Source organism: Bombus fervidus, chromosome 7 (genome assembly GCF_041682495.2).
Source record: "Bombus fervidus isolate BK054 chromosome 7, iyBomFerv1, whole genome shotgun sequence".
Classification (NCBI taxonomy): Eukaryota; Metazoa; Arthropoda; class Insecta; order Hymenoptera; family Apidae; genus Bombus; species Bombus fervidus.
This window is the reverse complement of record NC_091523.1, coordinates 10,150,010-10,168,239: the sequence shown is the minus strand read 5'-3', so window position 1 is coordinate 10,168,239 and position 18,230 is coordinate 10,150,010. Positions and strand designations below refer to the sequence as shown.

General features: G+C 34.3%; 5 protein-coding genes across 7 annotated transcripts; all 5 read left to right on the top strand.

Annotated features, from left to right (window-relative positions):
• Nucleotides 1-1,621: 1,621 nt before the first annotated feature.
• Nucleotides 1,622-13,101, top strand: LOC139988914 (odorant receptor Or2-like). 3 transcript variants are annotated; one of them, XM_072006718.1, is made up of 5 exons: nt 1,622-2,742; nt 2,826-2,925; nt 3,030-3,140; nt 3,389-3,544; nt 12,948-13,101. In XM_072006718.1, the coding sequence occupies exons 1-5, from the start codon at nt 1,946-1,948 to the stop codon at nt 12,996-12,998; spliced, it is 1,215 nt and encodes a 404-aa protein (XP_071862819.1). In that variant the 5' UTR covers nt 1,622-1,945; the 3' UTR covers nt 12,999-13,101. The 3 variants fall into 3 exon arrangements, with proteins under 3 accessions (XP_071862819.1, XP_071862818.1, XP_071862820.1); XM_072006717.1 differs by lacking the exon at nt 12,948-13,101 and adding an exon at nt 3,613-3,694; XM_072006719.1 differs by lacking the exons at nt 3,030-3,140; nt 12,948-13,101 and adding an exon at nt 3,613-3,694.
• Nucleotides 4,365-6,095, top strand: LOC139988826 (uncharacterized). The gene is made up of 4 exons (XM_072006590.1): nt 4,365-5,173; nt 5,251-5,350; nt 5,454-5,564; nt 5,815-6,095. Exons 1-4 carry the CDS (start codon nt 4,371-4,373, stop codon nt 6,043-6,045), a joined length of 1,245 nt encoding a protein of 414 aa, XP_071862691.1. The 5' UTR covers nt 4,365-4,370; the 3' UTR covers nt 6,046-6,095.
• On the top strand, nt 7,354-9,721 carry LOC139988931 (odorant receptor 10-like). Its single transcript, XM_072006741.1, has 5 exons — nt 7,354-8,226; nt 8,305-8,404; nt 8,509-8,619; nt 9,165-9,320; nt 9,389-9,721. The coding sequence occupies exons 1-5, from the start codon at nt 7,424-7,426 to the stop codon at nt 9,437-9,439; spliced, it is 1,221 nt and encodes a 406-aa protein (XP_071862842.1). The 5' UTR covers nt 7,354-7,423; the 3' UTR covers nt 9,440-9,721.
• On the top strand, nt 11,275-12,585 carry LOC139988824 (uncharacterized). The gene is made up of 4 exons (XM_072006588.1): nt 11,275-12,077; nt 12,154-12,253; nt 12,358-12,468; nt 12,556-12,585. The coding sequence occupies exons 1-4, from the start codon at nt 11,275-11,277 to the stop codon at nt 12,583-12,585; spliced, it is 1,044 nt and encodes a 347-aa protein (XP_071862689.1).
• Nucleotides 13,102-14,697: 1,596 nt separating the features above from the next.
• Nucleotides 14,698-17,641, top strand: LOC139988865 (uncharacterized). The gene is made up of 6 exons (XM_072006651.1): nt 14,698-15,757; nt 16,260-16,359; nt 16,844-16,926; nt 17,014-17,241; nt 17,303-17,450; nt 17,591-17,641. The coding sequence occupies exons 1-6, from the start codon at nt 14,937-14,939 to the stop codon at nt 17,639-17,641; spliced, it is 1,431 nt and encodes a 476-aa protein (XP_071862752.1). The 5' UTR covers nt 14,698-14,936.
• Nucleotides 17,642-18,230: the final 589 nt, after the last annotated feature.

Below are 18,230 nucleotides of genomic sequence, written 5' to 3'. Positions count from 1 at the left end.
TCACCTCTTGCTTCTATCAGAAAGAGTTACTACAGAATGTAAAGTATCAAATCGTTAGCTAGCATCGATTTCCATCGATCCTAATCCGACAGGGGATAGATGCGTGTCCATCTTATCATAAAGGGTGGCCATGATCTATACCCTGTCAACCCTTTCGCAACAGATGAAGTCACCGGGTATTAGGCTAGAATGGGACGACTTCACGCTGACTCACAGACTTACAAGCGATTATAGTGTGCGTATATGTATGTAACTGGACACTGTTGCAAGTCAACGTTTGGGGTAGGAGTCTTAGCGATCAGCGTGGACCGGTTGCTTATACCGTGACATCTGAAAAAAAATATTTTTATTTGTTTACGACATATTTTTTTGTGATATTATACGTACTTAATCAAACTTTCTCGATGTACTTAATCAAACTTGAAATAGATCTATGACACCGAACTAGTTGCTCGCTATTATCGATGTTCTATCTTTTTTATATACGGTGTAAATTTGTATGTATTATATTTTAATTTTATAGAAGATTAAAATTGTCGTACAATTTTCATAGAATCTACATCTAATACGCTGGAATTTTATATATTTAATATAAATAAACGTGTATTCTATCTTTCAGGTATTTAAATCTTCTTTCGCGCACCTCAACATCGCCCGATGTTGTCGACTCTATTTATAGCAAACAAACAATTATATTTGTAGTGTTCAATACTTCTAATGTTATATTAAAGGGATTTACACATTTAGTGCGAGAGAATTTCTACGCTTTCTACATTCCGGTTTCTCTAAACAATGTAAATAGTGTAAAAGATAAAATAATGCTTATACACGTATCGACGTTATCACTGAAGAGTTTACATCTCCTCTACATATGTATGGACTACGTACTGAACATCAAAAGAAATTTTATTTTTAATACAGTTAATAATTTTATCGTGCATCTTGCAACGTTTCGAAATAAGAAATGCTATTAATAACACATAAAATTCAGACAGCAGTCAGTGTGTTAAATATCAGCGTCCATACCATTATTTTCAACCATTAATTAATTAAACCACTATTTTCTGTATACACATTCGATGATGTAAGTCAGTTTCCTTCTTCTACTTATATGTATATGTCCCTTCACACGAAATATTCTATCGTAACAAGTAAAAATCGGTCTCGAGTATTTGAATTTGTTACGATAAATGATATGATTAAATACGTTTCTAATGAATGAATTTTCTAGTTGTACAATTCTTCGTAAATACTGCTACAGAATTTGAAATATAAATAATGGTAAGACGTAATGATTTAACAAATATAATAATCCATTTTAAAACCTATAATAAACAATTGCCAATCTAATAGATCTAGTTAAGAACAAGATTACTTACGAACGAAAACATTGATGAGAGTGGTAAACCGAAGAATCGTACATTATAGTTTTCTATTGTTTCAATGTTTTTATAAAAAACTATTCTGTCGAAATTGTTCATAGCAAACATTATGATTATAAATAACGTGTTCCACTTCGTAATACCCTTCTATAATGTACAAATGCAGTTTTATAATTGGCATTTGTAAATATCGACAAAAAAACGAAAATTATTATAACATTTATCATGAAATTCAACCATTCACAAGCACAAATTAAAACAGCTATAACTTCCAAGCACCTAACATACGTACGGATGACTAGCCACTTCTTATTAAAAATTTTACAACGTGCATAGTTAACGTAGGGAGGGATATGAATCATTGCACGAACGCCATCCACTTCACAGCATTGCAACCGACAATTTCCAAGCGAGTATACTTTTCAACTTTTCTAAAACAAGTTCTACCGACTAGACGAATCGATCGGTAGAACAAGTACCTAAAAAACACGCGCAAGCGTTGAACTGCTCTATGCATCTCCCGCTGACGCGCGACTGCATTCTAATAACAACTTCACTCCGCGATGTCGAACGAAGTAGTGATCATAGAAGCTGACAGCAACAGTGACTACTGTCTTCAGTTAAATCGATGGTTCTTGAAACCGATCGGTGCATGGCCAGCGTCTCCATCCACCACAAGACTGGAAAAGATTGTTTCATTTATTTTGAACATCATTTGCTTCAGCTCCGTAATCATCACTGCGATTCCCAGTGTATTGCTACTCATTCTAGAAGACGAGAGCATTAACTTGAAATTGAAAACTCTAGATTTCTTGAGTCATTTGTTCGTCAGCAGCTTTAATTATAGTACCTTGTTATTACACAGCAAAGACATCCGACAATGCTTAGAACACATAGAGGCTGACTGGCGATCAGTGACTAGGGAGGAGGATCAACACGTAATGATGAAAAACGCGAAATTCGGTCGCTATGTAGCTGCTTCGTGCGCAATTTTCATGCAGGGTGGCATTTTGTGCTTTTGTTTCGTGACAGCGTTAACTACAGTGGAGATTCAGATTGGAAACGAGACAAGAGTCTTACGCTTGCTGCCTTGTGCAGTATACAAGAAGTTGGTAAACGTCGATGAAAGTCCAGCAAACGAAATCATGCTTTCCCTGCAAATTTGGTCTGCTCTTATCGCGAATTCTAGTACAGTTGGAATTTTTAGTCTCGCAGCTGTACTAGCTGCTCACGCGTGTGGCCAACTGGGCGTAATTATGGCGTGGATTACTGAATTTGTTAAGGAAACAAAAAAACAGAAGGAAACTAGCAGTTTTCAGGAAATTGGAGTAATCGTGGAGCGACACCTGAGGACATTGAAGTAAGATCTATTGTTAATTCGTTTTTTCTTGTTGTTGTTGTTTCAATAGTGATCAGTGGTATTATATTACGTGTTAATTGCAGTTTCATATCGTGTATCGAGGTTGTGATGAACAAAATATATTTATTGGAGATGTTGAGATGTACGATGAACATATGTCTAATTGCCTACTACATTCTATCGGTACATATTTATTATATTTTTATTGCGTGTTAATTTCTCTCCACATAAGATATAAATTTATTTTTCTGTATATTTGTCCTATATTTTTTACGATTACTTCTTAGGAATGGGATGAGCATGATATTCGAAATTTGACATCGTATTTTATGATGTTCGTTTCAATCTGTTTTAACATTTTCGTAATATGTTACATCGGTGAAATATTAACGGAACAGGTACTAATGAGACATTAACTCTCTAATTATAGAACTACCAAAGTAGTCGAGATTAAGAAATAACCATTTTTCATGTAACTTTCATAGTTTCACGATGATAAATTTTTGGTGATTTGAATGATTTTTTCATGTATCTTTCATTTTAAGTTCTTTGGTACTTACATGTTTCATACTTCGCCATAGTGTTAATACAGAGTGATCTACAACAAATCGAAATCGTGATGATTAATACGACAAATTTTTAACAGAGCATGAAAATTGGTGAAGCCGTTTACTTGACAAACTGGTATTATTTACCCAATAAAGAAATCCACGACTTAATTTTGATCATCGTGCGATCGAGTATGGTCGTTCAATTAACTGCAGGGAAAATGATTCGTATGACAATTAATACGTTTGGTAATGTAAGTTAATTTGATACTAATACTCAGACTTTTGTTTTGTATTTAGGTTAAATATTTTGCCATTTCAGGTGGTAAAGACAGGTTTCGCATATTTGAATCTATTGCAGCAAGTAATGTAGTAAAATGGTGTATCTTGGTAAAATGTTATTGGAAGTGTTAAATAATAATAATTAGGCGGTTGAAATAATCTTATAATCAATTTTACAAACTCTAATAAATGGTTAACAATATAATACGTCTACGTAAGACCGAGAGAACATACACAGTAAAAAATCTATCGTACGGTAGATTGTAGAACCGTCCGTTGTAGCCACACTCTATTATACTTATGTTTCTATTACGTATTATTTTTTTGAAATTCATCATTGGAAAAATTAATTTCACCAATAATTTTTTCTTCGTAATACTATGCGTTGATATAAAAATCTCGTCTTAGAATTGGCATTTGTAAATACCAACAGCAATAATACAAATTATTATCATTTATCATGAAATTCAACCATTCACAAGCACAAATTAAAACAGCTATAACTTCCAAGCACTTAAGACACGTCCGGATGACCAGTCATTTCTTATTAAAAATTTTACAACGTGCATAGTTAATGTAGGGAGAGATATGAATCATTGCACGCACGCCATCCACTTCACAGCATTACAGCCAACAATTTCCAAGCGAGTATACTTTTCAACTTTTCTAAAACAAGTTCTACCGACTAGACGAATCGATCGGTAGAACAAGTACCTAAAAAATACGCGCAAGCGTTGCACTGCTCCATGCATCCCCCACTGACGCGTGGCTGCTTTCTAACAACGACTTCACTTCGCGATGTCGAACGAAGCAGTGGTGATAGAAACTGATAGCAACAGCAACAGTGACTACAGTCTACAATTGAATCGATGGTTCTTGAAACCGATCGGTGCATGGCCCTCGTCTCCTTCCACCACAAAACTCGAAAAGATTATTTCATTTATTTTAAACATCATTTGCTTCAGCACCGTAATTATCACTGTGATTCCTAGTTTACTACTAATAATTCTAGATGATCAAAGTATAAATTTCAAATTGAAGGCACTGGGTTTCGTGAGCCATTGGATCGTCAGCAGTCTTAATTATACAGCTTTGTTGTTGCATAGCAAAGACATACGACAGTGCATAGAACACATAGAAAGTGACTGGCGAACGTTAATCAGAGAGGAGGATCAACACGTGATGCTGAAGAACGCGAAATTCGGTCGCTATGTAGCGGCTTTTTGCGCCATTTTTATGCAGGGTAGCGTTTTGTGCTTTTGTTTCGTGACAGCATTAAATACAGTAGAGATTCAAATTGGAAACGAGACGAGAGTTTTACACGTGTTACCTTGTGCAGTATACAAAAAGCTAGTAAACGTCGATGAAAGTTCAACGAACCAGATCATGCTTTTCTTGCAAGTTTTGTCTGCAATTATTGCAAATTCTAGTACGATTGGGATTTTTAGTCTTGCAGCAGTCCTAGCTGCTCACGCGTGTGGTCAATTAAATGTTATTATGTTATGGATCACTGAATTTGTTAATGAGGCCGGGGGAAAGAAGAAATCTGATGGTTCTATCCAATTTGGACCAATCGTGGAACAACACCTGAGGACATTGAAGTAAGATCTTTTCCCTATTCCTTCTTTGTTGGTGTCTTAGTACTGATCTTCGGGATTATATTGTATGTTAATTGCAGTTTTATATCGTATATCGAGGATATAATGAATAAAATATGTCTTTTGGAAATGCTAAGATGCACAACGGATATATGTGTAACTGGCTATTACATTTTATCAGTATGTAACTAATATATATTTTTTGTTTGTCTATTTCTTTCGGATTAGATATAATTTTACTTTTCTGTATAATTGTTTTATTCTGTTTACGATTCCGTCTTAGGAATGGGCAGAGCATGATATTCAAAATTTGACTTCGTATTTTATGATGCTCGTTACAATCTGTTATAACATTTTTGTAATATGTTACATCGGTGAAATATTAACAGAGCAGGTATCAGCAACACATTAACACTCTAATTCTAAAATAACCAGAATAATCAAAATTAATAATTAATCGTTTTTCATACAATTTTTATAAATTCACAATGGCACATTTTTAGTGATTCGAATGATTTTTTCATTTCTTTCACTTTAAGTTCTTTGGTACCTACATATTTCATACTTCGCCCTAGTGTTAGTACGGAGTAATATAAATGAAGCAAATCGTAATCGTGATGATTAATTCAATAAATTCTTAACAGTGCAAGAAAGTTGGTGAAGTCGTTTACATGACGAACTGGTATTATTTACCTGGTAAAACAATCCTCGATTTGATTATGGTCATCGCACGATCAAATATGGTCGTTCATATCACTGCAGGAAAATTAGTTCATATGTCCGTTTATACTTTTGGTAGTGTAAGTTTACTCGATACTTTTACTCATAATTGTATTGTCTATTCATGTGAAATATTCTGCCATTTCAGGTTATGAAGACTGGTTTTGCGTATTTGAATCTGTTGCAGCAAATGACGAAATAAAATGGAATCTTGGAAAAATATATTGTATTTTTAATAATTTAGTAGAGAAAGTACAAAATATACGTAAATATCGCATAAAATTTTATATGTTAAAAATTAACAGGCTAGTAGTCGTGAATTTCAAACAGAAAAAGTTCTTTGTTTTTTCAACTTTGTTATTTCCGCATTTAATTACGACTGAAATCCATTAATAATGAGACTTGAACAAAATTTGAAATGAAATGTAATCACGATACAGGAATCTATGTTTATGCAAGTAAAATTATTTTAATATAACCTGAATTGACTTGTAAATGTTTTAACTGTTAATAGGCTGACGTAAAATGAAAACAAAAATTAAGCTTCAGTAATTACAATAAAAATATAGGTTGAACTACATATGTAACCATCGCCAAGATTTTTCATCCACATCCGAATATTTGATAAAAAAATGTTTTAGATGAAAGCTTCAACCGTCTGGATAGATAGCACGAATGTGATCTCTGAAGTCTCTGCGGTGTTCATAGTTGGAGTTCATACTTCACAAGCCTTATCACAGGTGTTCCAACGGAGCGGATGCTTATCGCGTGACTTATTCAAATCAAGAAGAATGATTCCCAACGGCGCATTGAAAAACTTCACGGTTCTGAACAATGACCCACACCATGCGATGCCAACACGGATCTGCAAATATTAATAACATTCAATAATAATAAATTTTACATCCTTCAAGAAATGATTGATAATCTCATAGATCTAGTTAAGAACAAGAAAATTTACAAAATAAAAAGTCGATAGGGCGGTAGACCGAAGAATCGTACGTTATAGCCATACTCCTCTACTTTATTTACGTTTTTATAAAATGCTACTCTATCGAAGTCCCCCATTGCAAAGATTACAATTATAAATAACGCGTCCCACTTTGTAATAATATTCGATAATATACAAACGAAATTTTAAAATTGGCATTTGTAAATATCGACAAAAGAATGAAAATTATTATATCATTTATCACGAAATTCAACATAATCAGAAGCACAAATTAAAACAGCTATAACTTCCAAGCACTTAAGACACGTCCGGATGACTAGTCACTTCTTATTAAAAATTTTACAACGTGCATAGTTAATGTAGGGAGAGATATGAATCATTGCACGCACGCCATCCACTTCACAGCATTACAGCCAACAATTTCCAATCGAGTATACTTTTCAACTTTCCTAAAACAAGTTCTACCGACCAGACGAATCGATCGGTAGAACAAGTACCTAAAAAACACGCGCAAGCGTTGCGCTGCTCCATGCATCCCCCACTGACGCCTGGCTGCTTTCTAATAACGACTTCACTCCGCGATGTCGAACGAAGCAGTGATCATCGAAGCTGATAGCAACAGCAACAGTGATTACAGTCTTCAATTGAATCGATGGTTCTTGAAACCGATCGGTGCATGGCCATCGTCTCCTTCTACCACAAGACTAGAAAAGATAGTTTCGTTTCTTTTAAAGACCATTTGCTTCAGCACCGTATTAATCACTGCGATCCCCAGTGTACTGCAACTGATTCTGGAAGAAGAGAGCATGAACTTGAAATTGAAGAGCCTAGATTTCTTGAGTCATTTAATCGTCAGTAGCTTTACTTATAGTGTGTTGTTATTACACAACAAAGACATACGACGATGCATAGAACACATGAAAGCTGACTGGCGAGCAGTGACCAGGAAGGAGGATCAACACGTGATGATGAAAAACGCGAAATTCGGTCGTTACGTAGCAGCTTTCTGCGCAATTTTTGTACAAGGTAGCGTTTTGTGCTTTTGTTTCGTGACGGCACTAAATACACTCGAGATTCAAATTGGAAACGAGACGAGAATTTTACACGTGTTACCTTGTGCAGTATACAAGAAGCTGGTAAACGTCGACGAAAGTCCAACAAACGAATTCATGATTTTCTTGCAAATTTGGTCTACTTTTATCGCAAATTGTAATACAGTTGGGATTTTTAGTCTTGCAGCAGTTCTAGCTGCTCACGCGTGCGGTCAGCTAAATGTTGTTATGTTATGGATTGTTGAATTTGTCAATGAAGCCAGAGTAGAAAGGAGAACTGATGGTTTTATGAAAATTGGAATAATCGTGGAACGACATCTGAGGACATTGAAGTAAGATCTCTTTTGAGATTATTTTTTTGTGTGGCTTTTAAGAGCAGTCATTTGGATTATATTAAATGTTAATTGCAGTTTTATATCATATATCGAGGGTGTGATGAATAAGATCTGTTTTTTGGAAATGTTAAGATGCACGATGGATATATGTGTAATTGGCTACTTCATTGTGTCGGTACATAATTTGCATATTTTTATTGTTTGCCTGTTATTTTCCACAGTGGATATAACTTTATTCTTCTGTACAATCGTTCTATTCTTTTTACGATTCCATCTTAGGAATGGGCGGAGCATGATGTACGAAATTTGGCATCGTATTTTATGATGTTTGTTGCAATCTGTTATAACATTTTCATACTATGTTACATTGGTGAACTGTTAACGGAGCAGGTATCAGCAACACATTAACACTCTAATTCTAGAATTAGCAGGGTAAAAGTTAATAATTAATTGTTCTTAATACAACTTTCATATATTTCTTGTTTGTCTATTTCTTTCGGATTAGATATAATTTTACTTTTCTGTATAATTGTTTTATTCTGTTTACGATTCCGTCTTAGGAATGGGCAGAGCATGATATTCAAAATTTGACTTCGTATTTTATGATGCTCGTTACAATCTGTTATAACATTTTTGTAATATGTTACATCGGTGAAATATTAACAGAGCAGGTATCAGCAACACATTAACACTCTAATTCTAAAATAACCAGAATAATCAAAATTAATAATTAATCGTTCTTCATACAATTTTTATAAATTCACACTAGTACATTTTCGGTGATTTGAATGATTTTTTCATGTGTCTTTTATTTTAAGTTCTTTGTTACTTATATGTTTCATACTTCGCCCTAGTTAACACTAGTATTAACATACGGAGTGATATAAACAGAACAAGTCGAAATCGTGGTAATTAATGTAACAAATTCTTAACAGTGCAAGAAAATTGGCGAAGTCGTCTACATGACGAACTGGTATTACTTACCTGGTAAAACAATCCTCGACTTGATTATGGTCATCGCACGATCAAATGTGGTCGTTCAAATCACTGCAGGAAAATTAGTTCATATGTCCGTCTATACATTTGGTAGTGTAAGTTTATTCGATACACTTATTCATAACTGTATTGTCTGTTCACGTGAAATATTCTGCCATTTCAGGTTGTGAAGACAGGTTTCGCATACTTGAATCTGTTGCAGCAAATGGCGTAATAAAATGGTATCCTGGAAAAATATATTGTGTTTTTAATAATTTAGTATATAAAGTACAAAATATACGTAAATATCGCATAAAATTTTGTATGTTAAAAATTAACAGGTTAGAAGTCGTGTATTTCAAACAGAAAAAATTCTTTGTTTTTTCAACTTTGTTATTTCCACATTTAATTACGATTGAAATCCATCAATAATGAGACTACAACAAAATTTGAAATGAGATATAATCACGGTACAGGAATCTATGTCTATGCAAGTAAAATTGTCTCAGTCTAACTTGATATCCATTTCTAAATATTTCGGCTGTTAATTGACTGGTGTAAAATGAAAGCAAAAATTAAGCTTCAGCAATTATAGTAAAAATACAGGTTGAACATTGTATGTATCTATCGCGAAGATTTTTCAGGCACGTCCAAATATTTGATAAAAAAATGTTTCGGATAAAAGTTATTAACTTTCAACCGTTTGGAATTTGCAATATGAGAAATTTATTGAAAATTGTTGTTTTTAATAACACGACGTATTCCTGCACTGGGTATGCATAGTGATATTCTGGCACGCAACGTGACTAAAGGTTTTAAGAAGCTGATATTTCGTGTGAAGAATGGCAGTTTTTTCATGTACCCGTTACCTCGCCCGGTTTAAACAAACCTATTGGTCATTAGATTCAGATGAATAAGATCGTGCTCACCATGTAGATCCTTTCTAGGATCATCTTGACCACTGTCACGGTGGGAGCTTCTGATTGAGTTGGTGGGGTGTACGATAAAGATGTGTTTAATCATACATCATTGTCTCACGATACGTTTCAAAATAGAAATAAAAGAAATAATTTATATATTGAAAATATGTAGACAATATCTTATAGTTAGAGTTAAAATGAATCAAACATTAAGATATCTTTTAACATAAATAAATTAGCGTTAAATACAGAATCGCGACTCATACGTTGACTTTTCTACTTAATTCGCACTAGCATTTGTACGACACACATATTTTAATTTCTCAGGAAAAATTGAAGGATACGTTATCCTGTATACATCTATGGTGTTTAATATATTCATATTGTGTTATATCGGAAAAATAGTTACTGAACAGGTAAGAAAGTAACAATAAAGCAGTATTTATATTAAACCTCAAACTATCAAACACACGATAGGGTGAAAGATTTTGGAAAAAGTGTATATGACTGAAGGTACCGATTATCTCACAACTGCTCTCGGTTTAGTCCTGGTTATTTCAAGATCGAGTATGGTGGTCAAAATTACTGCTGAAAAATTCGTACAAATATCTATCACGACCTTTGGCGTCGTAAGTATCGATAATACATAGATGTTTAAGATATAATTGATAAAATATTTTTATTTTATCTATTGTTAGTTATTTGAAAACAATAAAATTACTGATATTCGATGATATAAAAATCAAGCCTTAGAACTGGCATTTCTAAATACCGACAAATATACTGCAAATTATTGTACCATTTATTATAAAATTTCTTATAGACACTAACAGAAATTAAATCAACTGCAACATCCTAGCACATAACATATCATATCACATATCACCATCCACCATTCACTAAAAATTTGAAAAGATCAACTGTTAAAGTTAGGGACACGAATGATTCATTCCATGTATGCCATCCGCTTCACATGATTGCAACTGACAGTTTCCAAGCGTATATACTTTCATGGTATTCTAAAAAAGTTCTACCGACTAGACGAATCGATCAGTTGAACAAATAGCTAAAAAACTCGCGCAAGCGTTAAACTTCTGCCAACATCCTCTATATGTAGACGCTTGGTTTCTAACAATGGCATTATTTCGCGATGACGACCGAAGTAGTGATCATAGAAGGTGACAGCAAGAGAAACAGTGACTATAGTCTTCAACTGAATCGATGGTTCTTAAAACCGATCGGCGCTTGGCCATCGTCTCCTTCCACGACAAAACTCGAAAAGATTGTTTCATTTATTTTAAACATCGTTTGCTTCAGCACCTTAATTCTTACTGCGATTCCTAGTTTACTAGTAATAATTCTGGAAGACGAGACGTTCAACTTCAAATTGAAAACCTTCGGTTTTGTAAATCATTGGTTCGTCAGCAGCTTTAATTACGCGGTTTTATTAATGCACAACAAAGACATACGAAAGTGCGTGTCATACATAGAAGCTGACTGGCGAACAGTGACCAGAGAGGAGGATCAACACGTGATGCTGAAGAACGCGAAATTCGGTCGCTATGTAGCGGCTTTTTGCGCCATTTTTGTGCAATCAAGCGTCCTGTGCTTTTGTTTGGTGACAGCATTAAATACAGTAGAGATTCGAATTGCGAATGAGACGAGAGTTTTACATGTACTACCTTGTGCAGTATATAAGAAGCTGGTGAACGTCGACGAAATTTCAACAAACGAATTCATGCTTTTCTTGCAAATTTGGTCTACTGTTATCGCAAATTTTAGTACAATTGGGATCTTTAGTCTCGCAGCAGTTCTAACTGCTCACGCATGCGGTCAGCTAAATGTTATTACGTTGTGGATCGGTGAATTCGTCAATGAAACCAGAGTGGAAAAGAAAACTGGTGATTTTATACAAATTGGAGTAATCGTAGAACGACATCTGAGGACATTGAAGTAAGGTTTTTTAAAAATCTTTTTTTGTGTGGCTTTTAAGGGCGATCATTTGGATTATATTACGTGTTAATTGCAGTTTTATATCATATATCGAGGATGTGATGAATAAAATCTGTTTGTTGGAAATGTTAAGGTGCACGATGGATATATGCGTAATTGGCTACTACATTCTATCGGTACATAATTACTATACTTTTATTGTTTGCCTGTTATTTTCCACAGCAGATATAACTTTAATATTCTGTATAATTGTTGTATTCTTTTTACGATTTCGTCTTAGGAATGGGCAGAGCATGATATTCGAAATTTGGCATCGTATTTTATGATGTTCGTTACAATCTGTTTTAACATTTTCGTAATATGTTACATCGGTGAACTATTAACGGAACAGGTATCAGCGAGACATTAACACTCTAACCCTAAAACTACCAGACTAATCAAAATTAATAATTAATCATTTTTCATATAACTTTTATAGATTCACAATGACACATTTTTGGTAATTTGAATGATTTTTTCATATGACATTCATTTTTTCAATTTCTTTGGCACCTACATGTTTCATACATCGCTCTAATGTTAATACGGGGTAATATAAATTCTGGAAATCAAATTCGTGATGACTAATTCAACAAATTCTTAACAGTGCAAGAAAATTGGTGAAGTCGTTTACATGACGAACTGGTATTATTTACCCGGTAAAACAATCCTCGACTTGATTATGGTCATCGCACGATCAAATGTGGTCGTTCATATCACTGCAGGAAAATTAGTTCATATGTCCGTTTATACTTTTGGTAGTGTAAGTTTATTCTATACTTATAGTCATAGCAATGTTGTCTGTTCACGTGAAATATTCTGCCATTTCAGGTGATAAAGACAGGTTTCGCATATTTGAATTTGTTACAGCAAATGATGTGATGAAGTGGAATTCTGAGAGGATATTATAAGAAGATATCAACAAATAAATAAGTCAACGATTGAACTAATTTTATGATTAATGTTACAGACTATAATACATGATTGACAAAGTTTTCAATCATGTATTAATAGATCTAAGTATCTAAGTAAGTAAGATCTTAATAGATCTAGTTAAGTGTAAGAATACTTGCTGTGTAAAAAATCTATGGGACGATAGAATGAAGAATCGTTTGTTATAGCTACACTCCATTGTTCTTATGTTTTTATTACATGTTATCTCTTAAAATCCTTCATTGGAAGCATTATAATTATTCATAATGTTTGTTCATAATACTATTCGATAATATAAATATCAAATCCTAGGACTGGCATTTATAAATAAATACCGACAGAAGCAATGCAAATTATTATATCATTTATCATCCAATTTATCATAATCACTAGCATCTCCCTAGCACCTGACACAATTATGTACCACGTTCTACCTTCTACTAAAACTTTGAAGGTATACACTGTTAAAGTTAGAAACAGAAATGATTCACTGCACGCACACCATCTACTTCCAACGATTGCAATTAACAATTTCTAAGCGTATATACTTTCACACTATTCTAAAACAAGTTCTACCAATTGATGAATAGATCGGTAAAATGAGTACTTAACGAACTCACACAAGCGTTGCACCACCCCATGCATCCCCCATAGTTGCACGACTGCTTTCTAACAACAGTCTCACTCCGTGATGACAACCAGAACAATGATCATAGATACTGACAACAACAACAACAGTGGCTACAATCTTCAATTGAATCGATGGTTCTTAAAACCAATCGGTGCATGGCCCTCGTCTTTTTCCGCCCTAATTATTGCACCCTTGCGTTCATTAAAACTCTCTTTGGACTGCTTATCCCCTATTTTTTTATTCTTTTCTTCTCCTTTCTTTTTCAATTTCTCGAGCTATCGTACAACCTTTCTCTCTCGTCTTCTGCTCACTACGTCTTCTAACTTAATACCTCCTACGGACTCTCCCTACAGTCCCTTGTTAAATATTTTAAATTCCCGAATCTACACCCGCACAGATAACACCTTACTTCCAGATCATGATTAATACAAGGAGGACATAAAGTTAAGCATTCGATGGAATCCTTGAATTAATAAATTGATCGGTCTATTGTCAATTTTTCAAAACGAATATACGAACATTAACATGAGCGCTCCTTAAAGTATAATATAGTTTAAATACATCCCATGTAATGTTCCTGTATATTGCACAAAAATTTATTTGAACTGTTATTTATATAATATATCCTTATGTTGTTAAGTATCCAAATGCGATTAATATTTTATATTAATTTTAATCTTGCTGAAGCACCGGAACTTGTGTACTTCAATATCGCTTTAGTTTCAATAAAAAAGAAAAGACTTTGTCGATGTTGCGAAATAACTCTCAGTCTACAGTTTTCTTAAATTCGTTCTGCTATAAATTAATTGAAAAGAATAACCTCATTCAACTAAACATTCGGTAATATTCCCCTTCCTGGATAGTTTTAATAAAATTGTGACAGAAGTACTTACATCTGACGCAATACGAAGAAATAATATGAGAAATTTCCCCGAATGGGAATTCGTCCTGTAGAAATTAATCCCTTCAACCTACTGCGAAACAGACAACACACCAGTGCACTACTGTAGCCTGAAAAAATCAATCAATCGATTACCCTCAAACGTCATCAATCCTGTCGTACTAAAGTCGTAAATAATGCATAAAGTGCTATAAGCTCCAACTGAGAACTTAGAAGGGCTCAAACCCTTTGAAAGGTAACAGCTGCACTATGGCGATACGGGGTCGAGAAAAAATTCGCGCACGCGCCATTTTGCTATGGCATTGTACCTGAAACTTGAGTAATTCACTCGACAAACGACCTCCGCAAAGTAATCATGGTGGACGTGTCTAGCGAACCACCGATAACCAACGCTTTTTACGCTCGTGATTACGAATACAGCATCCAAGTGAATCGTTGGCTAATGCAACCAATAGGAGCATGGCCAGAGCTTACTAAGACAAACAGAACGCAAAGATTATTCGCAAAATTGTTGAACTTTACCTGCCACTCGTTGATCATTTTCACAATCGTACCTTGCATATTGTACATTGTGTATGAAGCTGAAAGCTCGAAGACAAGGATGAAGATCATTGGTCCAATGAGTCATTGGCTGATGGGAGAATTGAATTACTGTTGTCTTTTGTCGAAAACCGACGACATAATCCGTTGCATAAAACACGTAGAACGCGATTGGCAGGTCGTTGAAAATGCCAGCAGTCGGGAAATGATGCTGAAGTACGCGAAGGTCGGACGTTTCATCGCTTTCATGGCTGCATTCTGTATGCATAGTGGCGTTCTGGCCTTTAACATAACTAAAGGCTTTAAGAAGATGATGTTTCTTGTTGGGAATGACAGTTACTCCATGTACCCGTTACCTTGTCCGATTTACACGAATCTATTGGACGCTAGATTTAGTCCGGCGAATGAGATCGTGTTTGTCCTGCAGATCCTTTCTGGCCTCATCGTGACGTCTGTCACGGTGGGTGCTTGTGGTTTGGCAGCTGTTCTGACGATGCATGCAAGTGGTCAATTGAATATGGTGGTGGCCAGGTTGGATAATTTGGTGGATACGAAAGTCGAGGAGAAACAGGAAGCACAGACGGTCGCTCAGAGAAAGCTTGGTATTATCGTTGAACATCACCTACGAACATTAAGGTCTTTACTGGTTATTGTGCTATTGTTTGTGCGTTTATGTCTCATTTACTGATATGGATTATTTGATAACATCAATGAGACTGTGTTATTTATTTTCTTTTTTTTCTTTTTGTTGTATATTTAAATTCCAGGCAAGATTTGCAAAGTATGATAATATCGCGGGTTATGGTGTAGTTATACATGTTTCATTTATTGAATACGGTATCTTGTAGGATATACTGTTATTTAATTCTTCCATTGATTATTACTTGCACTTATAATTCATCTTTTTCGAATAGTTAAGGTTTAAGAATTCAAGTAAGACATTCAATTTAGATACTAAATAAAAGAAACGTGAAATTAATGTAACGGCATCACAAAATAATTCAATCATGTCTAAGCTATTTTTTTTATATTAGGTTGATTTTCTGTGATGGATGTATACATATATTTATTATTTAGTAATGATATTTCGTGGTGAATTTTTTATGATGAATTCATATTACGACAATATTACTTTCAGTCTCATAACCTCGATAGAAAAAGTTATGAACATGATATGTCTCGTTGAGTTGGTGGGATGTACCATGAACATGTGCATGATCAAATATTATTTTCTCACGGTATGTTTTAAAACAAACTAAAAAAATAATGGCAAATATTCACAAAATGAGAGCCACTATATATATATATATATATATATATATATATATATATATAGGTGGATATATATCCACCGATCGGCCTGAGTTTTGGAGTTATATGTAAACATATATACTGTCAGTCGGCCATAATTTTAAAGCTGGATTGGGTTAATACTAATACTAATCCGACCACCGCGTTACGTCGTAAGGTGGCATACCAACATTGTTCATATCAATACCGACAAAGCGATTAACACTTTCACGTCCGATGGCACCAATGTGTTGTGAAGTGCAGGCCAAATTTTAGTATCCGATGACACCACGTTGGTATCACGTGCAATTTGACCCTTTACGTAGAGATTACTTTTTTTATCAAAAAACGCCAGCTACTGTTTAAAGTTACCAGTAACTTTACGCGAAAGTCGAAGTGTTAATATTAGTACTAACTCAATCCAATTCGGAGGCTAAGACCAACAACTTTACATGTAGAGGGAAAAAGCTCATACACTCAGCACTCAACATATTTCAAAATCATCCAAATCGATGGTGACTTCCTTTTTGTGGATATTTACCAAACCAACTTAGAAATATTTCTACAATATCATCTAGTTAGAGCTAAAATGATTCGAACAGTGAGCTATCTTCTAACATAAATAAATTAGCGTCAAAATACAGGACCGCGACTCATACATTGACTTTTCTACTTAATTCGCATATCTATTTATACGATACATATATTTCAATTGCACAGGAAAAATCGAAAGATATGAGAATTGTATATACTATCGTGTATGCATCCATGGTGTTTAATATATTCATATTCTGTTACATCGGAGAAATAGTTATTGAACAGGTAAGAAAGTAACAATAAAGGAGTATCTATATTAAACCTTAAACTATCAAATACACGACAGGGCGAAAGGGTTGGGAAAAAAGTTTATATGACTGAATGGTACCGATTACCTCACAAAACTGCTCTCGGTTTAGTCCTGGTTATTTCAAGATCGCGTATGGTGGTCAAAATTACTGCTGGAAAATTCGTACAAATATCTATCACGACCTTTGGCGTCGTAAGTATCGATAAAATATAGATATACTTATGATATAATGGACAGAATTCTTGATACAATTTACAGCTAATGCAGATAATAGCTAATCTAGCATTTTATATATTTAATACAAATTCATATATATTCTGTCTTACTTACAGGTGTTTAAAACTTCTTTCGCGTACCTCAACATGATCCGCACGATGTTATAGAGCATTTACATACCGCATGAAGAAGAGGAGAGTAATCGTTCGTTGTTATTTTCAATGTGATACCGCAATGTATTATATCGCATGAGTAACATGTTGACAGTCACGAGTGACTTTTCAGTGACATATTGGTCACTGATGACCGACAAGGCCAGAAATAAAGTACTTACATTAAATGATCAGTTATTGTATTTGTAGAGCGCTGAATATTTTTATGATATAATAAAGAGTTTCAGTGCGTCAGGATTTCTACGATTTCTATATTCCGTATTTCGTTTTCCTTAAAAAGCAGTTACAACACACGTTAGATTTTAGAAAAAATATAAAAATAAATAATCTCAAATTATTATATCACTCATCATGAAATTTATCATAATCATAAGCGCAAATTAAAACACCTTCAACTACAACTTCCTAGCACATAACACGATTACGTATCCATCTGCTACCAAAATATTTCTGAACATACACCCTGAAAGTTAGAAACGAGAATGATTCATTGTATCCACATCACCCATTTCACACGATTGCAGCTGACAATTTCCATGCGTATATAGTTTCGCAGTGTTCTAAAAAAATTCTACCGACTAGA